The sequence below is a fragment of the Mustela lutreola genome, chromosome 8, assembly GCF_030435805.1.
Source record: "Mustela lutreola isolate mMusLut2 chromosome 8, mMusLut2.pri, whole genome shotgun sequence".
Taxonomy (NCBI): Eukaryota; Metazoa; Chordata; class Mammalia; order Carnivora; family Mustelidae; genus Mustela; species Mustela lutreola.
Window position 1 is genome coordinate 84815282 of NC_081297.1, and position 25589 is coordinate 84840870.

At 34.5% G+C, this 25589-nt stretch overlaps 1 protein-coding gene across 7 annotated transcripts in view; it reads left to right on the top strand.

The window, feature by feature from the left end:
• CCDC91 (coiled-coil domain containing 91) overlaps positions 1-25589 on the top strand; it is a 347143-nt gene that overhangs the window by 162618 nt on the left and 158936 nt on the right. For all 7 annotated transcript variants that reach the window (XR_009356756.1, XM_059185849.1, XM_059185848.1 and 4 more), the window contains one exon: positions 12445-12552. Coding sequence is in view for 6 of the 7 variants with exons in the window: in XM_059185849.1 (XP_059041832.1) it covers positions 12445-12552 (108 nt within the window). In the remaining variant the exon portion in view is untranslated. The remainder of the gene's footprint in view (positions 1-12444; positions 12553-25589) is intronic.

The window sequence follows — 25589 nt, forward strand, 5'->3', positions numbered from 1 at the left end:
TGTGTGGTTTATGCTTTAAGGTAGAGAAGTTAGAAAAAGAGTTTTCCCTTTTGAAAATCTTCTATACCAAGTTTTTAATTAAAAAAGTTACATTTACAGGTTATTTTCTTGGTTCTGTCACATTGTATTTATTTTTAAGATTAAATTATTTTCTGTTTTTGTTGTTTAAACGTAAGGAATTTAGATATCTTCCAAATCATAGCAAGCATTAGAAGTATTGAAATTTATTAAATTTTGATGTAGTTGACAGATTAGCAAAAATGGTGATCAGAATAGCCTGAAAAAGGCAAAAAAGAAAAATGCAAACACCAATTAATTTATAACTGTACTGACTTAACATGTATTATATGTCTAGACCCTCTTGTGGGTTCCTCATCTAAACATGTTTTGTGTCAGTTTTTTGGTGATATGAAAATTAGTTCCTGGTCATCACATTTATCTTAAAACTAGAAAAGTTTTGTATTCAGACTTCTCAAAATTTAGAGCTTTCTTTCTCCCCCTAATGTTTTGTGTACACACATTTGGCCAGGCAAAGTGTATTTACAAAACTATATCTGCACATCGCAAGGTGTCTCCACTAAAATAGACATTTAGACACACACACACCCATTCCTCTTTTATTTTGTTTCTGAATCTTGACTGCTGTGATGATCTTTAATTCTGTATATTATAAACCAGATGCTAAAACCCAAAGAGTGCTTGACACATGAGTAGTGCTTAAAGTACTATCTTGACAATTTTAATGAGAAAATAAGAATAGTGGGTAGATTCTTCTCTAGTTTAAGAACATCTCACAAAGAGAATCTTCTGATATATTTGTTTTCTCTTCTTATTGTTTAAGTATGAGACTATTTGCTAAGATACACCAGAGTTGTAATGTATTGGGCACATGAGGTGTCTGCTACTCATGGTAGAAAATGATATAAAATTGTTACATAAACTGAAGTTTTTCTGAAGTTATCTTGATTAAAATTCTTGATATATTCATTTCCCATGTTAATGAACCTCAGCTTTATTGAGAGTGTCCATCTTTTGCATTTTATGTAAAGTTTAATTATGTCTGAACTACCTTTTGTTAAGGATTGCTTTGAATTTTAGCAATGTACCATATGTTAAATGCTGGGCTAGAGTATCACATGCCTGCTGTATTCCATTTTTCAAAGGCATCTACTTGCTAGTATTTTATTTGAACTCTTGAGTTGTTTGTACTGTTTTATAAGGGAGAGCATTTTACATCTAGGAGACCAGTTTTTCCCAGGGTGTAGAATTACTTGTATTGTATAAAGTTCTGCTCCAAGGAGGGGGGAACAACTTTGTTTTCTCTTCTTTTGATATTTTTCCTTGATTAAAGATTGCTGACTTTTAATGTAGAGAAGGGAGAACTAAATATTAAGATGTGTAAGACCTGTCATATATATATTTTTTGAGTTCCATTGTTTTGTTAACCCAAAGGTATGAAATAAATTTATAGTTTCAGTTATTTGATTGAACAAGGATTCTCATAAATTCCAGCTTTTATCGTGTGATCAGATTTTTCCTGGACAAATACAGATGTTTGCTGTTGCCAATAGACTTTGGCCTAACAGCATGCTAGATACTAGTGATTGGTTTGGAACTAACGACTTGGCTTGTCCCTTCTTATCCCTCCCACCAAACTTAACCTCAGTAGAGGATTGAGAAAGTTTGGTAGTTGAGAATAGTTCTTGTGTGCCTTCTGAGTTTCTTGGGCTAAGCCAGAATTTTGCATGCAAGGCTATTCTTGTGGTTTTTCCAGCCAGGCCAAAACCAAAAGGCATTGGAAATCTTGCAGGAGAACTTGTTCTAATATATATTTAAAGCTTGCTTTTTTGTACTGTGACTGGTACATCAGCCTGACAGTCAAAGGAAGGAAGGGAGGAATACTTCATACTGTATTGAGGATATATATTTTAAGTTTTTGCTGCAGAGCAGATCTTGAAAAATACCTCCAAATATTAAAAAAAATTAATGAGTAGGATTTATGTAGTTAGCTGTTTCTTAAGACACATAGGACCTGCCTTTTCCTGATTGGTTATTTTTGGCTTACCTTCTAAAATGTACTTTGAATGGCATAGGTTCATTTTCTATATCTCATCAGGTTAATATTTATAACTACTATTGATGCGATTTGAAAATTTTATCAATATCAGCCCTACCCACCTGGGTTTGTTGACTAATTATAGATTTTTGTTTATTATCATAAAAATCCAGGCTACTCTGTCATAAGTATCTTTTATCTGGTAAAATATTGTCTTTCCACATTGACCAGATGAAGCTTGACCTGTTCTCAATTCTTCCTTTTATCCAAGCTTATTCAACAGGTTTCATTAGCTAGTAATGATGCTGGAAGAGTGATTATATAGTAGTATCTATAGAAGGTATCATTTCTGTAACTATTCCAGTCAATGTAGCATATCAGTTATGTAGTTCTTAATCTCTTCTTATTCCAATGAACTGAATTGTCATCAAGGTCTATCTGGATTCAGGCATTTTCAGTCTTAGTGCCTGAAAAGTGTTAGGTAATTAGACTTCAGGGGAAAAAATTGATGTGTATGTGTTATAGATTTGTTGTTATTCATTTTTTTATTGGCCACCAATATTCCAGTTAGTGAAAGACTGCATACCATAGCTCCTAGAGGCAGAAAAGATAAACTGGTGAAAGTTATTAATATACTCATTTAATTTTCCAAGTTCACATGAGGGTATGTACCCAAAAAGCTGCTTTAATTTTTTAAATCTTTGCCTGTTTGAAAGGATGTAAGAAAGGAATGGTTAGCTGTATTCTTTCCTCTGAACTATAAAACACAGACTCTGAGGAAGGAAAGCGAGATAAAATGTCCAGTGAAGGGAAGCCTGGGTGGCTCAGTTGGTTAAGCAGCTGCCTTCGGCTCAGGTCATGATCCCAGTGTCCTGGGATCGAGTCCCACATCGGGCTCCTTGCTTGGCGGGAAGCCTGCTTCTCCCTCTGCCTCTGCCTGCCTCTCTGTCTGCCTGTGCTCGCTCTCTCTCCCTCTCTCTCTGACAAATAAATAAATAATCTTAAAAAAAAATAAAAATAAAAATAAATTATTGAAAAAAAAAAGAAATTATTTATAAAAAAAAAAATGTCCAGTGAAATGTTGAGATGTCGGTGACATTTATAATTAGTGTGCAACCCAGTATCAGAATAGAAGGCTGGATTTGATTTTATCTTTAAGTTCTTGTTAATCAGCTTTGGGGATACTTGATAGATAAGAATATATATTTTTATACCAAGGATTAATTTTTAGGCCACAGGAGGATTTACTCTTTTATTTTCAAAGTATTTTTTGACAAGGTAACATATATAGGCAATATAAAGTTCAAAAGATATGGAAGCACCAAGTTGAAGGGTTATTCTGTTTTTTTGTTTAGCAGGAAATTCTTGTAACCAAATGTTTTTAGTAATTAATCCACTGTAACAACCTAATGCAGGCTAATGTTCAGCCAGCAAGCACCACTTAGTGCCATTTTCTAATAGTGAAGTACCTCTATAGCAGTTTGTATATTAATAGTTCTTGTGAACCACTTTAATCCATTTTGGGGGCTTCTCTCTCATCCCATACAATCAAGCCGGAGCTTGGCATTGGAGGAGGCCCTTGACACATGCTTTCTGTTCTGGGGATGGGACTTCTGACTGTTGGGGGCCCAGTCCAATAGATTTGAATTATTTTATATATCACCTTAAATATTATCATTTTTGTAATATATGGCTTACTTTTAACTGGAAAAGAACCCAGTTCGAGGATCTTCCCTTATCATCAATGTTATTCTTTTTATGATCAAAAGAAAACAAAAAGGAAAATTGAATCTTTGTCCATATGTCCTCTAATAAAATTTGTTTTCATGAAACCTCTCATCTTTCTCCATGTGGATAACTTTAACAGTGGGAAAACACGTTCTTTTCTAATCTTTGAAATCTATATTGGGTGAATGATGAATCTTGATTAGTTTGGAGGAAAATTCTTTACTTTAATGATCTTAAATCTGGTAATAAAAAAATAATGTTTATCCTAACTTGAATCCACATAGCGTCAGTTTTATTTGTCATGAGAAAGTGAGGAATTTAGTTCTCAGATACCAGCAAATGGTTAGAACAATCTGATTTTGAAGTATCAATATAAAGAATTAGATTAACAGTCATAATTTCATAGAACTCCTTTATCATTGGCAGAGATGAAACTCTGGTATTCTCCCCATTTATTAGATAAGGAAGGAATCTGAGAAATAGAGAAGCACAGTGCTTTATCAAACACATATAGGCTGAGGAAAAGTTTTATATAAAAGCCAAGCATCTCAAACCTTGATGCAGGATTCTACTCAACAAATTACCCTGCTTCCTTGGAATATTAATGCATGTGCATTTAAACCAAATATTTCCAACATTCAGATGGTCTCTGATATATCAGGAAATCAGATGCCTAGTTCTTCAGTGTAACCAGGTGCTTTGTTTAGTCATAATTCTTTTTTCCTTTTCTTTCTTTCTTTCTTTCTTTCTTTCTTTCTTTCTTTCTTTCTTTCTCTCTATCTCTCTTTCTTTCTTTCTTTTCTTTCCTTTCTTTCTTTCATCACTGAAACTGTAGCTCTTACTGAAGTCACAAGGAACAATACCGTGGCATCTGAGGGTGAGGCATATCCATGTGGCGGCTTTTCAGAAGTTTAAAGTATCTGGAGGCAGACATGCAGAGCCTCTGTGCTGTGCTTAATTTTAGAAACTTCTTAATTTTAATGTGTTGTCCATGGCACAAAAGAAATTTTCACTGGGAGACTTTTGTGGTGTTTGAGGTAACAACTCTTATGTTACTAGAATCCCTTAACAACAAGGCCAATAGGAATGATTCCCTCTCTCCTGAAGATTTTCTTTGGCTTTCACAGCTTCCAAACATGGCTAGACTATATTGAATTTCCATGTTTAGATCTACACCCATAATTTAACATTTTTCTTTTTGAATTGTATAGTACCATGGCACTGTAATTCAAATACATAGAAAAACCTGAGGATCATTGCAATTCCAAATACTTGAGAATTGTAACAGTATAAATTTCAACAGACTCAACATGACCTTCTTAATTTTCTTTTTTTTTAATGAAGGAAAAGGAAGAAAGAGATCTTTTGTTTTTTAATCCATTTTTTCCATGATTTTGGGTAGTTGTTTCTGTCCCATTTTCTGAAAAAAAAGTATGAAGAAGTCCATCACTGTCACTCCTCAGACGTACTTTGGAGAAACATGTACCTTCATTCTCCTCAAGGGTTGAGTTTCCAGGGCCTAATTTCTGCCAGCCTAGGTAGTAGGAGACCATGGACCTACACTTGAATTTGGAGCCAGTTTTGAGTAAATGAAAGCCTTAAGTTCAGATCAAAGTCTTTATTCTAAAGAGTTATTACTCCCTATTCCTTTTTACAATGCACTTTTAAATCACCTGTCAATGATAGGATTTAATCACATTATTTCTTTTTGTAGCCCCCAAAAATTTTCTAAAATGTCTAAATGTTGTTTTCAGGGATAGCCTAATGTTCTCTTCTAAGACATCCATATAATATACCTCAATTGGATTACTAGGTCACTGATCAGAAGCCTTTAAATACATACATACAGGGGCACCAAGGTGGGTCAGTAGGTTAAGCCTCTGCCTTGGGCTCAGGTCATGATCTCAGGGTCCTGGGATCAAGCCCCTCATCAGGCTCTCTGCTCAGCGGGGAGCCTGCTTCCCCCACCCTCTCTCTCTTCCTGTCTCTGTGCCTGCTTGTGATCTCTGTCTGTCAAATGAATAAATAAAAACCTTAAAAATAAACACATACATACAGATGTGTGTATTATCTGTTTGTATGACATACGCTATTTTTCCTCCACACTACAAGCCATCAGAGCTATAGATTGATGTCTTAGACCCCAGAACTGGCAAGAGCTAGTTTTTGGTTAGTCAAGAGTTGTTGAACATTAAGAAAAGTTAGAAACGAAACTCAACATTTGGAGCCAAATCTAGTCAGTTGCCCTCGTTTGGACACTATGTCTTCATTTTTACAGTCTTTGTTCCCAGTTAAATTTATAAAATGGTTAAACTTGGGGTGCCTGGGTGGCTCAGTGGGTTAAGCCTCTGCTTTCAGCTCAGGTTATGATCTCGGGATCCTGGGATCGAGTCCCGCATCGGGCTCTCTGCTCAGCAGGGAGCCTGCTTCCCCTGCTCTCTTCTTTCTCTACCTGCCTCTCTGCCTACTTGTGATCTCTCTCTGTCAAATAAATCTTCAAAAAAAAAAAAAAACAACTGGATCAACTTAAGTATTATAGAAGAACTGCATGCTAATAGAGTATCCAGATGAAGTTCAAGTATGTATTACTTGCCAGGTATACTTATATCTGTGGCAATTTTTGTGAGAATATGAAAAACTCAGTTTGTTCTTGTTAGGATTAACCCTTCATTACCAGAGAGGAAAATTGCGTAACTCTTACTTCTACTGGATAGAAAAAGTTTTATGCATGATATGTTAATTATAAGTTCCCAATTTACTTATATATGAGTAGCCCACAAAGATCAATGCTACATATTTTTATTCTTTCACAAATTGTCCATTGATGGAGAACTTTGATAGTATTTGAGTGCTTTTGGTACTTTGCAGTGCTGTTCAAAAATATTTAAAAAAAAATAACAGATTATAGATGCTTCCTTGTTTAAATCTTTTAGGGGTTTTTCACTGTAGTTAGAATAGAATGAAAATGCCTTTTCATGGTTCTCCATGATTCTGGTCCTCTACCCACTTTTCTGATCTCTGATTCACTTTTCAAGTCTAGGGGTCAATAAGAACACAGGCCCTGTGGCGAGAAATTTGACCTGGTTACAGATAAAAAGAAGTGGACAATAGCTGTAGCATCTAATGGAATTCTCTAGTTCATATGATCCACACTGGCCTTTTTGCTAGTTCTTGAGCTCATCAGCCGTAGTCCCGCCTTGGACTTTGCACTCTTTTCTTTATGGAAATGTTCTTCCCTCAGATATTCTATATGACTGAATTTTTGTTTGCTGGTGGCAGCTCTTATTTTTGCCTCTCCATAGAGCTCTTTCTTGACTAGCCTTTCTAAAAATTTTCTTTTCCATTTTTTTTTGTCATGTTTCTTTTACTTCCTTTTTTTTTTTTTTTTTTCCCTTTTATAGCCAGTAACCGCATCAGGAGTGGTTTGCTGTCTACATTTCAAACCTCCTTGTCCTCCCCACTCTCTGTATCCCCTAGGCAGTAATGTAGTTCAGGAGAGTCAGGCTCCTGTCTGTTTTGTTCACTCTGTATCCCCCGCTCCTAGAGCAGTGTCTGGAGTGAAATGTGCATTCAGTAAATATTAGCTGAATAAATGACGAATGAACAAATAATTAAGTGACTTTACAAATAGAATATGTGCTTAATTCATGAAGAGAAATCTGCTTTATTGGGTTGAAACAGATAAGACAAACCAGGAGCAAAGTCGGTGGATCTGAATTCAGTTCTTTGTTCCACTGAGTCTTTTCATGTGTGTTGGGGATGGTTTCTTAACCCCAGCGTCTGTTTCTTTATCTGTAAAACAGAGATGTAGAGTTCATGGGGAAAAAAATGGATGAATTAGTTGGTGAAATGATTAAGATTCATCATTTTTCCATGTGTATCTCAGTCAGGGGGCTCTCCTTTTGAATAACAGACTCACTTCCAATATGTTAGAAAATTTGAGGTTATATTATAAGGTGTGTTAATAGTTTAATAGCCTTGCAAAATTTAAAGTAATATTTTACTTAAAGAGAGTACGTCACTAGAAAAAAAAACATGAAATCATCCCCTCAGAGTTTTAACTTAATCCTTTTCCAGATACATTTTATTTTGCTTATTTTATTTTTGGTTGAAAATTGGAAAAGATCTGAAAGAAATTTTTGAAAAGCAAACTGTGATATTTTTTCAAGAAAGGTGAAATTGTGCTTGATTTCAAATGATGCTTTACAATAATTAATCTATACTACTGTAGTCAAAAAGCTAACCTAAATATAATTACAGACATCATTGACATCAAAGTTTTAATAGTTTCTCTATGAAGAGGCAAATAATCAGGCTTGGACATGCCAAAGTCGTGACATCTCTGCAGTTCATTCAACACATATTTGTTTAATGTCTTCAGTGTGTTAGGTACTATTGTAGATGTACTGAGTAGGCACATGAGTGAATTAAACACTGGCTTAAATTTCAGAGGGCTGTTTATTCTGTTTTGCTTCCAGCTTGCTCCATAGCTTTATACCTCTCTCCATTTGTTAAGTTACGACTCAGATGATTGATATAGAAAATTTGGGGGTGACTTTTAAAAGTCTTCTAATTGCTGTTGAATGAAATTAGCTACAACATGTTTTGAGGTTATATACTAAATACCAACATGACATTAATGTTTTGGACACCATCTGGTTCTTTAGACACATCTGCATTGCAAACCTGGACAAGCTATTTAATTTGATGAGGCTAGATCAAATCTATAAGAATTGGGTTGTTTCAAGGGAGAAGAAAAACTGTGGATATGCTGAGACAATGGACTGTAGTTTAGATTGTAGTGGTCTACTTTGGCTATAGTTTTTTAAATTCCAGCATATATTTAATTCTATTAAAAATATGTATCTACAGCTTATGGGTAATGGTTGGGTGGGGTGGTTTTGACTTAAGTCTATTTGTTTTATATGGGTCTAATAGTTGTAGAATTTGTAGTATACTTTTCTTCCAAGGATTTTGCAGCCTTCACACACCTTGTTTTATTTATTCAAAATTTCTTCTATGAGGTAGAAAGGATGGACATTTCTAGTCTAAAATGATAATTAAAAAAAACTAAAACCCCTGGTATGATTAAATATACTTAGCAACAAATTTGGTAGATGAACTTGGTAGTTATAATGTGAAGCTTAGTGCACTTTCCAGTGAATACTGTTACCATTCACACTATGATATTTTTTCTTTCAAGATTTTATTTAAATTCTAGTTAGTTACAATATGGTGTCGTATTAGATTCAGAGGTAGAATTTAGTGATTTTTAAAAATATTAATCTTAGTACAAGAATCATCATTCATCAGATACCTCTTGCATGTGTCTACTATGTATAAGGAACTCTGTACAAAACTGTGATGTCTAAAGATGAGTAAGTTAAGTACTTACGTACTTAAGTAAAGATGAGTAAGTTCCTTATTAAAGGAACCTGCAGTCTTATTTGCATATTTCAAATTCTTCTTAAGTATGGTTATTGGTTTTCCTTAAGCTCAGTGAGTTAAATCCCCTGGGATGACACCATGCATCTCTGATAGAACTGTGGCTAAAACATAAATATGTTGAAAATTAATAATACTTTCCCTACCTTTAGTAGCATTTTATCATTATAGGATGTTTATGTATATCTTTGTTTTTCTGCCTCTGCATACAATGAGGGTCTTAATGCTTTTTATATTTGTTGAGAATAGTTTAAAATAGTTTTTTAAAGGAAATACTTTCAGATTTTTCTTTATAGCATTGTTCCTTTTATCTTTGATGTTTATAGACACAATTACAGATGAAAATATAAATTGCAGGGAAATTTTAAGATTAATGCTCATTTCTATACTTAAGATACACAAGAAATGTAAAAGCAATTATCATGGTATATTACATTGGAAAATAAGTATCCAGTTATATAATGATAGATCATGCTGTAAAAGCAGATGGCTAGTATGAATTTGTGCTTATAGTGTGTCCATAATGATTAATATTATAGTTGTAAGAAAAATGTTTGGAAATTACCTCTTATTTGGACTGTTGACACTAATAATACAGTGTTCAGTAGGATTAGCCCAATTTTTAAATAGTCTTGTTATGCATCTAAAATTTTAAAAATATTTGATACCTGTTTATTTTGCTGCCTTCTTGCCTCCACTCATAACTGCAATTATTCTTATCTATTTAATAGTCTTTACATAGAACAGTGAGACTTACAGGGAGGCTCCAGGTATCTTTTCTTTGATATGTATCTCACATATAGCTATGGTATGTAGTTACCTAGAGAATGTTTCTCTTCTACAGCAGACTGAACTCAGTGAGGATAGACTTTTTTTTTTTTTTTTTAATCTTTGTATTCCTGGTACCTACCTTCATGTGTCTTTTGTAGATGGGTGGATTTAAGTAACTGAATGGTGTTAAGATGAGAGGTTTAAACTATATAAAAAGCTGGTCACTTCTGCATAGCTTTTTACCACACTCCATAACCATAGCTTTGACTCTTTTTTTTTTTTTTTTAACTCTTACATTGTCCTATCATGCTTGCCTCCTTCATTGGGAGAGAGTGAGTATGTGGTGTACAAATCAATCACTAGAAAAAAATACTGTTTCATTGTGCTTCCTTTTTTGTGTGTGTGTGTATTTTATTTATTTATTTTAGAGAGCACGTGCACGTGTGCAAGTGGGGAGAGGGACAGAGGAATAGAGGGGGAGTGAGAGGCAAAGGGAGAGAATCTCAGGCAGTCTCAGGGCTGAGCACAGGGCTCAATGCAGGGGCTTAATCTCATCACTCTCAGATCATGACCTGAGCAGAAACCAAGAGCTGCAGGCTTAACAGCTGAGCATCCAGGCGCCCCTCCATTGTGTTCCTTAATTATGGTGGGAAAAGGTTTTAGTTCATTAACTTACCTGTTTCTCCAAAGGATATAATCTACTAAAAATCTATATAATTCCACTAAAATTGGGTACTTAAACTGTGGGGTTATTTGAAACCATGGCAAATAGCAAAGTGAAAACAGTCCTTCCCATTAAGCAAAACAATTCTGTCATATCCAAGACCCAAAAAGAGAATGGCATTTTTCTATCTACAGGAGATGTCATGAATAGACCCAAGAGAATTATCATAACTATAATGTTCTTTAAATTTTATGAAGTCCAACAAATAGAATATTATATTTTGCCAATGGTAAATAATAATTTTACATTATCTAGTCACAGTTTAAGAGGTTAAATTTGGGGGCCTTACATAAATTTATGATCATGGAATCTTTAAGAGGATATCTAATGTATATATTGAAGGGCTGAAGCACCTCTCTTAAGCGCTTCTCTAAATATTAATTAAACCTCAGTCAGAGCTTTATTTTCCCTTACTAATTTGCTAGTAACTATGTGACTTTAGAGTGACAACTATTGAATTATAGGAGTGGTAGAATCATCAGACAGTTTAACATTTGCAGAAGAAGGTTAATTATCTGAAAATTTGAGACTTATCTGGAGCTTTAAAAAAATATTTTTGTCTCAGTTTTTTAAAATGTTTGCATACTTATTTAGCTCCTTAATGCATGTTGTTTCCAACCAAGTAAATCTATTTTCAAAACAGAGATTATTTAAGAGATTTGGCTTATTTTTCTTTTCTTGGTGAATGTGCCAAAGGTCTGTTTTCTATAAGACGTGTGTCTGTTTCAACTTACTATTTTGATTATGAGTAGTTTATTATCCAGATAGACCTTCAAAAATAGAATATTTGCTAAAGAATTCTTATGTATATGGTTGAGTACATATTTTAGAATGATTTAGGATTTATAAATAGCATGTAATGTAATATTGGGAACACGTTAAGTATAACATATAATGCTTTAATAAAAAGGAAAGAAAAAAAAGATAATGTTCTAAGCATTTCCAATAAGGAAGTGAGTGGGTGGAACGTCTTCAAATGCTGATTTGGCTTCCCTTAGAACAGTGTTAATGTCTTCATATTTTACCGACTCAGGTTCCAGCATTTACATTATCCACTTAAGTTTGTCCCGTCTCCCAAGTTTTATTACTTTTTATGAATACTGCCTTGAGATTCTGACTTCCATAACTTTGACTTCTACCTTTTTATATTAGGGGTGTGAACTTCCTGGGGGGCAGTTCTTTTATGTATGAAATTGCTCAGAGTTTCCATCTGCTTTTACTTGCCTTGTGGTCTTGAAGATCATGCTTGGCCCATGGGATATTACAGTGTGCCGAGAGGATGTGGAGTTTTGTCAGCCAGTGAAATATGTCTGTTTTTTTTTTTTTTTTCCCTTTCTTTCTTCTTCTTCTTCTTCTTTTTTTTTTTCTTCAGTGGCTTTCATATACTCCTCATCCTGTGTGGTCTTCAATAAACTGAATTTATATTTAACAGAACTACTCACCCTCTTTATCATCTTCTATGACTTGGCCTTTTCTAAGGAGAAGGTGTGTGGAAGTAACATCTGAGCCAAAAAACTAGAGTGTTGGCAATAGGAAAACCTAAAACCAAAAGCTTGAAGTATGTTATATATGAATGTGTTCAATATTCACAAATGTGTAGTTTGTAATGCAGAAGAGTATCATATTTCAGATACGTACAACTGTCAAAAAAAAATGTTTATGCCAACAGTAGACTCCAAGTGTTGTCTGTGATCCAAATGACTTTTTTGCTTGTTTTTAGGCACTGCTGCAGTCTTCAGTTAAGCAACAAGTAGAAGCTATTGAAAAACAGTACATTTCTGCAATTGAGAAACAAGCACACAAGTGTGAAGAGTTGTTGAATACTCAGGTAATAAAATTGCACATCCATTATATATTTATACTTTGTTTTTTGACTCTCCTCCCCTGAGAGCTGTATAACTGTTTATTCAGTTTCATGCCATTTACTTTCCTTGGTGTATTTTGGAGAAAAAAAATATGGTTATGTAAACTTAATGTTAAAGTTTGGGAATTTCATGAAAGACTAAAAATAGAGCTAAAACCCTAAAATATGTGACTCTCCCATAAATTAATGATAATTCTTATGTTAATTTCTGAGTTATGATATTATTCAACAAATGACAAGGACAAGAGATGACTGAATGTATTATGGCATGTGAAATGGTTTTTAGGATTATAAGATTTATAATTAATACTTGAACTTTTAAAGGCACTTATTCATGTTTGAGTACCTTTTGCTGTATGTAGGGATTGGTCTCTATTTAAATTTTTTCGTGGAATTTTTTCTTTCTTTTCTTGATTTAATGTCTTGGAAGACATTAAAGACATGATTAGCCTATTTACACTGAACAATCAGATGAAGATCATTTATGGAGGTGTCATAGTATGAGTAATATATTCAAGAAATTCACAGCAACACTTTTAAATAACATAAAATATGGTAGGTGAGAATAAAACCAGCTTTATTTACTAGAACTTTTTTATATCATGGGAGGAAAATATACTAAGAATTTGGAAAACAAAATTAGGGGTAAATTTAAATAGAGACTTAACAAATATGCCACTGCATCACTGAGACTGGGGTCGATTCTATTAAATTTTTTCAGTATCATTTTAATAAACGGCTTGAAAGGAAATACACAGAATTTTATAAATTTAATATAACAATTATATTCTTGTGGGTGGCGAAATGCCAGGTTGTCAGAAGTATGAAGTATATGACTTTGTAAATGGACAGAAAAATCACCGAGATAAATTAAGGTCACAGAACTGTGAAACAGCAGAAAGCATGTATTAGCCTAGGCAGGCCAGGTTAAACCCTAAATGCTCTGACTTCACACAGCAAAGACTTATATCTTACCCATGTGACATATATACCGAGGATTATCTTGGGGCTTGGTCGCATGTCGTCCTCCCCATAGGAATAGGCCTGGTAGTGTAGGTCCTGTGTGGTTCATTACCTGTTATCATTGCAGAGTGAAAAGGAGCCCAGTCAAATTTCCTACTATTAATTCAATATTCTGGACTGGAAATGATCCTTCCACTCTCAATTTATATCCATAGTGCTCCACCTCATCATATGAGGCCAAGTAGTGAGATTCTACTACGAATCTGAAAGGAAGAGAGCAGGAAATACTTGGTAAGCAGCATTAGTTATACCACAGTTGGCTCTTATGGTTGCCAAATATTCTCAGTCTCCATTTACAGGCAGATTTACTCAACCTGTCTCTTTGGGAGAAAATCTGAAAGTTCTGAACAGCTATGGCCTCAATCTCAAAAGTCCAGGATCTTTAGATGGTAGGTAGGGAATGATGTACCCGAGTGTCTGTATTATCAGGTCTAGATAGACAGTCCCCTTTGACTTAAAGAACTAGAAACTAAAATATACCTTGTTTACCTTCAACATATTTGGTATACAGTGGCAAGATAAAGGTGTTTACTATAGTCACTCTCAAGAAGGATAAAGAATCAGAAATGCACAGCTATTATTAGTATATAGCAATTCTGAAATCTCAGTGGTCAGATTAAATAAGATCTCTGTTATGGGAATAAGATTGATCTTTGAATGACCATGATTCTCTGTTTAGGGTTTAGGCACAGGTTTTCTTCTAGTCCATTGTTCTTTATGATCTTATAGATTTTAAGTTTTCAATATCTTTGTTGGCTATCCCTGAGTATTGGTGATTATACCATTTCTCAGCCTGCTTCTTGCTATAGAAAATTGGGAGGCATGGGTCATTTTAGATAGCAAATAGTGAGAGTTCAGGGTTATGGTTCTTTTGGCTCCTTATCTGTTTGATTACAATTGGCTCCATTCATCAGAGGCAAACCCACAGTTATTTTAGAGAACTACTGCCTACATTTAATATGCTTATATGCGTTTTGTGTCTTCCCTGTTTGTCTTTCTCTTTTTTTCTGATTAAAAATAACTTCATTTAGCAAACCTGGGTTGAAGAAATTTCAGTGGTCTCTTTTCTCCAAACCATTTGTTCCAAATGAAAATATATATAGGACAGTCACAGCTTTGTTGGGTCTGTGCTTGGAGACACTAATGGGTTAAATCTTCAACAGTGGATGTGACTAACACATACTTGGTTTAATACTTGCTGTAAGGTTGAATTTAGTTGGTCTTTGTTGCTCAAAGACCTTCTCAGCTATTTCTTTTAGAAGTTGAGGTTGGGAAGGTGGTTATTCTTGCAGGTCCTCAAATTTCTGAACTTTTTCTGTTAACTGTAATTCAGTTCTTGTAAATTGTCTTTTCTTGTGAATTCATTGCTGAATTTGTCTCTTTCTACTATTACCTTGTCAAAAATAGCCAATAGCAGAGCTAATAAATAAATTCAGCGCAGTGGCAGGTTAAAAGATTAACACGCAAAATCAGTCATGTTTCTCTACACTCTCAATGAATATCCAAAAAAGAAATTAAGAAAGCAGTTAAGTTTACAGTACAATCTTAAAGAATAATATTCTTAGTGGTAAATTTAACCAAGGAGGTGAGAGACTTGTCCATTGAAAACTACGAAACTGGGCTGAAAGAAATTTAAAATAACCTAAGTAAGTAGAAGGATATCCTGTGTTCATCAGTTGGAAACACTGGGTGGAGAGCAGTCCAGCACTACCTCAGGACACATCGAGGAGCGGAAGCAGTTCCGTATGGTGAAATGCTATTTAAAAACCAGGCACTAAAAGGGGATATGATTATAGGTAAAATCATGTAAAGTGTAAAATTGGTGATCCCACACTTGTATTCTCTAATCATATTGGAAATTTGAAGTTAGTAAATTTAATTTAACAAAAATAATAGCTGGGTGGTTCCTTAGAAATAATTTAGTTTAGCATTCATGTGTATGTGTGTGCAGGCACATGCATTCATACCTTTCTCTCTGTCTGTCTCTCTTTTTCAAATTAAAAATTTAAGGGAAAATCAAGTAAACATTAGAGTTATTGCAATTAGGTGTTCTGAAATCTGACTCCCTACCTTTGTCCCTTAACGGTTTATATGTAATGTCCTTAGCCTCTCTGTGCCTCATTTTTCTTATCTTTAGAGTGTATACACAAGTAATTCTCACCTCACAGGATTTTCAGGAGTATTGTATGACATCAGATTTACATATTGCTTAGGATAGCACCTGGCACATTCTAGGTGTTCAGCTAATACTGACTGAATTATTATCATATTTGTTATTATTGGTCACAAGATTTCTTGGTCAAGGTACTCCCAAAACCAGGGTTAGGATTCATGTTTCCTGATGTCCCGGGTATAGAAGAAAGGTTACTTACTTGTAGTTCATATATTATCTGTCTTTGATTTTGAAAAGTCAACTTTAAATTTTTACACATTTACTTTGGGGCCTTGTTTAGCATTTGAATGCTAGACCAAGCCTTTGTCCTTCCCTCTCTTCCTTATTTAATGTGGGCCTTTTACATGACTGATATTCTGCTGGATTATATGGATATAACATGAGCAGGACACAGTCCTTCTATTAATATTAAGCAGGTAAAAATCAATGAGATGATTGTTAAAACTGTGGTAAGTTATGATGAAACAAGTGTTATATTAAAAGGGGTATATAATTCTTTCATTTTGTGTGAGGGACCACTTTATTGGACCAGTGATGAGATCGTTCAGGGTTCATGGGGTCTAAGTGATGTCAGAACTGAGAATTACACATGAGAGCGGTAGATGGAATAGCATATTCACAGTCTGTTAAATGAGAGAGTATAATGTAAATGTTTGGCAAGGGGGTGCTGAGGCTGTTTGAGACTATGAAATGAAAGATTATTTTATTCCACAGAAATAATAATAAAGGACCTTGTCTGCCATGTAGTCTGATAGGAAATTGGGAGATGTTAAAAGATATTAATTCGAGAAGTGACATTTCTTCAGATCTGCATTTTAGAAGTATTACTCTGGTAAAGTTTAAAAAACACTTGATGGGAGACAGTATTAGAAGCACATAAATCAGTTAAACAGCAATTACAATTATCCTAGTGAGAATGGTGGTGGCTCAAAATAAGGTAGGTGTATGGAAAAGAGAGGTTTTAATGGTTTTGAGTCATATTAAGGGAACAGAAACCAGAGAATTTGTGGGAATAAAAGAGGGGAAGTCAATGTTGAATGATAAAGGATATAATTACACATACACAAGCACACACATTTTATATACATAAATATGCGTTTATATACATGAATATGTTTTTGTGGTTGGTGACCAGATCTTTGGTTTTGGCAATTCACTGAAATAGGAAACTTAAGACCTGCGGCATGGTTAGGGTTGAAAATTTCATGTTTTAGATATGTTGAACTTATAGTGCCTGTGGAATATTCAAGATCAGAGTTCATAAGAGTGTTGAATATAGAGTTTGGAACTATGAGAACTCTTTTAGTGGATGAATTTGGAAGTCATAAGTATGTACAAGGTCAGAGAAAGTATGTCTGTGGATGATACCAGAGACTATATAGAATGAGAAAATAATTCCACCTAGGGTCCTGAGGGACCTCAATATAGAATGGATAGGCTAAGAGAGCTTGTGAAGGAAACTGTAAACTGGCAAGAAGAAAAGGAGGAAACCAAGTGCCGAGTATACCTAGATCCTGAGAAGAGAGCATTTTATAAAAAAGTTGAGTGGGTAAGATTTTCAAATAATATAAAAAAAGTAAGGTATGGATTTACAGATGATTGCTAGATGGGACAACAAGAAAGCCAGTAAAAAATAGTTTTGGTGGAATGGTGGCCAAACAAAAGTGGATAATCAGATGAGGAAAAAAAAAAAAAAAAGGAGATGAAACAATAGAAACAGAAGACAAGTCTTTGGGAAGCTTAGATGATGAACATAAGAGAGCACTGTAGGTGGAGGGAGCTATGAAGGGGAAATTTTTCCCTCAGATATTTTGGCCTGGAAGTTGAGCTCATTTTAACACTTATGGGTGAGAGCCAATCTTAGAAAGCCTAAAGATATAAGAAAGAAAAAAACTGATAGACCAGAGTCCTCAGGAAAGAGGAAGTAATAAACAAAGTTAATCTTTATTAGATGAGAAAGCATTTGCATGTATGCAAGTGGGAGTTTGTACTTGTGGGTGGAGGGTTGTATATGTGCACAGATACAGATATAATTTTAAATATTATTCATACTTTTGAATTATAACATTCATGAATTTTATTTCTTAGTTCCTCTCTACCAGCACTTGCAAAATCCAAATTTCTGTGAAGAATATGTATGACATACTATTTATAATCTTTTAGTGCTATTAACAGATATAATGTGGAAAGTTACCCAAGCATACCAAATAAACTATCTGTATTATTACTTTGTCCTTAAGCTTTTTTACAAAAAGAAAACTAAGTTTGTCTTTTTCCTGCAGTGCCTTGTCAAAAATGTCTACAAATGATCAACACATGTTTTTAACATATTATCTTCTAGTGTCTTCCCTTAGAACTGTAAGTACTCATTTCATTTGAGTACAGAATGTAAATTCTATGAGAGTTAGGTAATGTGCTTATTCTGAATTTTACTATATCCCCAAAGCCTGTCAGTTTTTTGGTATTTGCTCTAAGTATAGTAAAATAGGCTTGTTATTGAGAAATATATACATCCATGTATCTACTGTCACAATCAAGATATAGAACATTTCTATCAACCCAAGAAATTCTCTCTTGTCCTTTTACAGTCATCCCTTCCATTATAGCTCTAGACCTAGGCAACCAGAGGTCCACATTTTCTCACTACTGATGAGCTAGCTTTTATAATTTCATAAAGATGAAGTAAACGTGTATTTTCTTTTTATATCTATCTGCTTTGGTTCAGCATGTTTTTTGAGATCATGAGGTTACCTGTATTAGTAATCTATGCATTTTGATTGCTGACTGGTATTCTGTTACATGGATATACAACATTTTGTTTATCCATTCACTTATTCCTGGACATTTAGATTGATTAACATTTTGGGTTGCTGTGAATATTTACATGAAGATCTGTGTGGGAACATATATTTTTTTAATTATTTAAAAATATTTAGGTATGGAATTGCAGGATCATATGGTAAGTGTTTAAATTTATAAACAAATTCCAAACTGTTTTCCAGAGTTTCTTGGCATTTTATATTTTCATTGTAATGTATGAGAGTTCTCTTTGATCTGAAGCCTATCAGCACTTGGTATTGTCAGTGTTTTTCATTTTAGCCTTTTGTTTTCTTTTGAATGGGAAATGGCATCTCATCTCACTGCATTTTTTGAATAACAGTTGATAAGTAAGCACATGAAAAGATGCTTATTACTATTTGTGTTTTCTTTTGTGAAGTATATATATGTTTTAATCATTCATTTTATTTTATTGTTTATCTTCATAATTTTAGTTTGTTTTTATAAATTCTATATATAAGTCCTTTGCCATAATATGCATTATGAATATTTTCTCATTTTCTGGTTTCTTTTTCACTTTTTTTTTTTTTTAAAGATTTTATTTATTTGACAGAGAGCGAGAAATCACAAGTAGGCAGAGAGGCAGGCAGAGAGAGAGAGAGAGGAGGAAGCAGGCTCCCCGTGGAGCAGAGAGCCCAACTCGTGGCTTGATTTCAGGACCCTGGGATCATGACCTGAGCTGAAGGCAGAGGCTTTAACCCACTGAGCCAGGCTCCTTTTCACTTTCTTGATGGTATCCTTAGATGAATAAAACTTTAATTTTGATGAATTCAAACATCATTTTTTCTTATGGATCATACTTTTGATGTTATATCAAATCTTTACCTAACTATAAGTCACCATGATTTTCTCCTATATTTTCAGTAAGAAGTTTTATGTATTTTCTTAGGTTATGTATGTGACTCATTTTTTAATTTGCTTGGGGATGTAATGAGATAGTTGAAGTTTCCCCCCTTTTCAGCGAGCTCCAGTATGAATATCCATAATGATTTCAGCACCATTTTTTTAAAAAACAAAAGTATCTTCTCCTTCAAAAATTGCTAGAACCCATATAGGAATTCAGGAGAGTGGCAAGATACAAAATCAATGCGCAGAAATCAGTTGCATTTCTATGCACTACCAATGAGACAGAAGAAAGAGAAATTGAGTTGATCATATTTACAGTTGCACCCAGAACCATAGATACCTAGGAATAAACCTAACCAAAGAGGCAAAAGATCTGTACTCAGAAAACTAAGGAACACTCATGAAAGAAACTGAGAAAAACAAAGAAATGGAAAAACATTTCATGCTCATGGATTGGAAGAACAAATATTGTGAAAATGTCTGTGCTACCTAGAGCAATCTACACTTTAAATGCAGTCCTTATCAAAATACCTCAGTTTTTATCACAGAGCTGGAACAAATAGTCCTAAAATTTGTATAGGACAAGTAAAGACCCCAAGTAGCCAAAGGAATGTTAGAAAAGAAAACCAAAGTTGGAAGCATCCCAGTGCCTGACTTCAAGCTCTATTTCAAAGCTGTAATCATCAAGAGAGTATGGTACTGGCACAAAAATGGACACCTAGATCAATGGGACAGAATAGAGAACCCAGAAATGGACCAACAACTCTGTAGCCAACTAATCTTCAACAGAGCAAGTAAGAATATCCAATGGAAAAAAGACAGTCTCTTCAACAAATAGTGTTAAGACAGTTGGACAGCCACATAGACAAGAATGAAACTGGACCATTTTTGTACACCACACACAAAAATAGACTCAAAATGGATGAAAGACCCAAATGTGAGACAGGAATCCATCAAAATCCTTGAGGAGAATACAGGCAGCAACATCTTTGACCTTGGCTGCAGCAACTTCTTGCTAGACCTGTCTCCAAAGGCAGGGGAAACCAAAGGCAAAAATGAACTATTGGGATTTCATCAAGATGAAAAGCTTTTGCACAGCAAAGGAAACAACTGACAAAACCAAAAGGCAACTGACAGAATGGGAGAAGATATTTGCAAATGACATTACAGATAAAGGGCTAGTATCCAAAATATACAAAGAACTTATCAAACTTAACACCCAAAGAACAAATAATCCAATCAAGAAATGAGCAGAAGACATGGACAAACATTTCTGCAAAGAAGACATCCTGATGGCCAACAGACACATGAAAAAAATGCTGAATGTCACTCAGCATCAGGGAAATAAGAATCAAAACCAAAATGAGATGCACCTCACACCAGGTAGAATGGCTAAAATTAACAAGTCAGGAAATAACAGATGTTGGTGAGAATATGGAGAAAGGGGAACTGTCTTACACTGTTGGTTGGAATGCAGACTGATGTAGCCACTGTGGAAAACAGTTTGGAGGTTCCTCAAAAAGTTGCAAATAGGGCTACCCTATGACTCAGCAATTGCACTACTGGGTATTTACCCCAAAGTTACAAATGCAGTGATTCAAAGGGGCACCTGCACCCCAGTGTTCATAATAGCAACGTCTACAATAGCCAAACAATGGGAAGAGCCAAAAGTCCATTGACAGATGAATGGATAAAGAGATGTGGCATGGTGTGTGTGTGTGTGTGTGTGTGTGTAAAAACATATATATACACACACATATATAAATGGAATAGTACAATATTACGCAGCCATCAAAAAATGAACTCTTGCCATTTACAATGACGTGGATGTAACTAGACAGTATTATGCTGAGTGAAATAAGTTAATCGGAGAAAGACAATTATCATATGACCTCACTTGTGGAATTAAGAAATGAGAGAGGATCTTAGGGTAAAAGAGGAAAAAATAAAATGAAACCAGAGAGGGAGACAAACCATAAGAGACTCTTCCAATTTTAGTAGATGTGCTGCCGAAGCGAGCACAAACCATAAGAGACTCTTAACTATAGGAAACTATAGAGGGTTGTTGGAGGAAAGGCAGGTGGGGGAATGGGGTAACTGGGTGATAAGATAGTAAGAGGGACATGTGATGTAATGAGCACTGGGTTTTATATAAGACTGGTGAAAAAGAAAAGTATCTTTTCCTTCACTGTATTACCCTACCATCTCAGGAGAAAAATCATTTGACCATGTGAGTACAGATTTCTGGACTCCTAATTTTGTTCTATTGACCTGGTATTTTTCAACCTTGGCAATATTGACAGTTGGAGTTGCATAATTCTCTATTATGGAGGGCTATCTTGTGTGCTGCAGGATCTTTAGCAGCCTCCTTCATTCCCACCCCATGAGTGCCTGTAGCATGTGCTTCAGTGTGATAACCAGAAATGTCTCCAGATACTGCTAGATGTCCCCTGGGAGAATGGGGGTAGTAAACCACCGTTGGATGAGAACCACTACTATGATCTAGTTTTCTATCTGTACACCAATACCATACTCTCTTGTTTAGTGTAGCTTTATAATAAGTCTTAAAATCATGAACTTAAAAACAACAATTTTATTCTTGAAAATTGTTCGGCTAGTCTAGAGAATGTGCGTTTTCTTATACATTTTATACTCAGCTTGTCAGTTTCCATTTAAAAAAAAAAAGCCCAGTTACTATTTATTGGGATTGCATAGTCTGTAGGTAAATTTAGAAAAAATTATCATCTTATACTCTTACCTTGATTATTTTATTTCTTTAGTTTAATTGGCTTTCTATTCTCTCTTATTCCAGTATCTTAAAACCAGAAGTTTACGCCACTGATTGAAACTTTTATTTTTAAACCTAGGCATTTGGTGGTATATTTCTTCATGCACTCTAGGTGCATGTCTCACTTATCTTTTTAAGAGAGAGAAAATGGGGGGGGGGCAGAGGCAGAGGGAGAGAGAGAAGAGAGAGAATCTTAAGCAGGATCCACGCCCAGCACGGACCCCAACATGTGCTCAGTCTCACAACCCTGAGATATGACCTGAGCTGAAATCAGGAGTGAGATACTTAGACTACTGAGGCACCCAGGCATCCCTTCTCACATTTTCAAATGTCCTGTTTTCAATTTCAGTGAGTTAAAAGTACTTTTAATTTTTTTTTTTATTCTTTTTTCCCTGGGTCATTTAGAAATCTCTTATTTAGTGTCAAAATATTTGTGGTTTTCTACATGTATTTCTTTTATTCATTTCTAATCTTGTTCTAATATGGACAAAGAATATATTTCATATAATTTAAACACTTTTTTGAGATTTGTTTTATGGCCCAGGATATGCTGTCTTGGTAGATGTTCTTTATCTACTTGAAAATAATGTGCATTCTTCTGTTGGTGGAGTTTTGTTTTTGTTTTTGTTTTTTTAATAAATGTCATTTAGATCAAGTGTTTTGATTGTGTCTTTCAAGTCTTCTGTATTGTTATGGGTTTTCTTTCTACCTGTCTGCCAGTTAATGAGAGGCAAGTGTTGAAATAGCTGACTGTGTTTATGGATTTGACTAGTTTCCCTCGCAGTTCTATTTTTTCCTAGGAATTTTGACATGCTAAACATTTTGGATTGAGTCCTCATCACATAATTTTCCCTTTAACACTATAAAAATGCCTTTTTTCTGATAAAGTCATTATGAAATCTACCTTGTATGATATTAATATAGTTTTTCTACCTTTTTTTTTATTATTGCCAGAATAATATAATTTCCCCTATCCTTTAACCTTTTTTCCCTATTTACTTTTTTCCTTCATATTTTATCCCTTTACTTTTTTTTTTTTAATATTTTATTTATTCACTTGACAGACAGATCACAAGTAGGCAGAGAAACAGGCAGAGAGAGGAGGAAGTAGACTCCTCACTGAGCAGAGAGCCCTATGCGGGGCTCGATCCCAGGACCCTGGGATCATGACCTGAGCGGAAGGCAGAGGCTTTAATCCACTGAGCCACCCAGGTGCCCCTCCCCTTTACTTTTAATCTATTTCTGTCTTTATGTTTTAAATGGGTTTCTTGTAGAAAACATGTAGTTGGATCTTACTTTTATCTAATCTAATAACCATTGCCTTCGTTTTGTGTTTTTGTAACTCTTTATGTTTAGTTTGATTTTTGAGATTTTTGTATTACAGTGTATCATCTTGCTATTTGTTTCTCGTCCCATGTTTTCTTTTTTTTTTCTTTTAATGCCTACTTTTGGATTATTTTAATGACTTCATTTTATGTCGTTTGTTGGCTTATTGTAACTCTTTGTTATTTTGTGATTAAGGAAAGTTGGTGGACATTATTTGAAAATGGATAGATAGCAAATATTTTAGGATCTCTGCTGAAACTATTTAACTCTGCCAGTACAATGAGAAAGCAGCCACAAATGACGTGCAATTGAATGGCCATTGCTGTGTTTCAGTAAAAGTTTATTTACAAAATCGGGCTACTAATTTGATTTGAACTGGAGACCATAGTTTGCCAAACCTCTCTGCTGTAGCAAGACAGGAACTGTCGTAACTTGGAGAATTTAAGGATCTTGAGTTCTTCATTTCCTCTTTAATGGTATATTTTTTCCTCAGATTTGCTTTATCGTGAAAATCCCTTAGATTCCATGTTAATAATGTTCCTTTCCTGCAGAATCTGATACAGTAGTTCTACTGGGTCAAAGGAATATGTGAACTTTATGAAATTGGCAATATTTAGCTATCTTTAGCCTAAAACCCAGCATTTTATGTGCTTCAACCTATTGTATTTTTAACAAGAATCCAGGTGAGTATTTTGTTTCCACAATATTAGAAAACATCATTTTGGACAATGTTTTCTAAATTTCTTTATAATGAGAATACTGGGGATATTTGTTTATTATTCAGATTAACAGGATTCTGCTCTATTAATTTTTATTCTTAATGATTTAGTTGGAGCCCACCTATACATATCTTTAACAGGCAAATCAGGGAATACCTTTGAGAGAACTTAGAGAGACACTGTTTTATTATTGCCTTTATAGTGCTGATCTTCAGCACCCCTTACTCTTAATTTCTCATCCTTCAGGTTTCTGAAATGCAGAGGAAATGTAGTAGGAAATTACTCCACTGTTTTAGGTGTCTTTAACCTCAAATCACTTAAACAGATAGGTTGGAAGAAAGGACATGTGATTTTTGATATCTTTGTGGACTAAGAAGGCACGTCAAATGATGTCTTTTATTCTTTATTAGTAGTTTGGATTAGGGCAACTCTAATTTCTTTGTACTTATTTCTAAAAATCTCTAAATTAGAGTTAATTATAGTATTGAACAGCTGCTATGTAAGGATTAAGTGAAGCAAAGTGCCAGTGTATAGTAATTACTCAATAACCAGTAGCTAAAGTTGTGTGGAAAAATCTTTTTTTTTTTTTTAAAGATTTTATTTATTTTATTTGACAGACAGAGATTACAAGTACACAGAGAGGCAGGCAGAGAGAGAGAGAGGAGGAAGCAGGCTTCCTGCTGAGCAGAGAGCCTGATGTGGGGATTGATCCCAGCACCCTGGGATCATGACCTGAGCCAAAGGCAGAGGCTTTAACCCATTGAGCCACCCAGGCGCCCTGGAAAAATCTTTTGATTTGATTTTGTTTTTTGTGATTACAGTTATGCAAAGGATGTCCAATATCCTATAATAACAGAAATAGTTCACTCACCTGTTGTTATTCTTTAAGGTTTTCTATTTGAAAGAATGTTTAGTTTTTAACCTAGTTACAGTTTCTGTTAGAATTTGGTAATTGATTTTTTTGAGAACATCATTTCCATATAAATTTTGGAAATTTTCTTCTCCACCAATTTTGAGACTCTGTATCACAATTTACTGCAATTTTTAGTAATTAAATAGAATAAACAAAAAATTAATAGACAAGCATTAAGATTTAATATCTGGTTTCATAGCAGAGGAAAACTTGTTTTTTTCTAATATTCTCCTAGGTACTTTGGCTGGGGCTTTGTAAATTGAAGTGCCAAAGACAAATTAACAGGAGATAACCGTACAAAATTATTTAATATAATCTTACATGACATGGGAACCTCCATAAAGAAGAAAAAAACCCTAAGAAAGTTAAACCTGA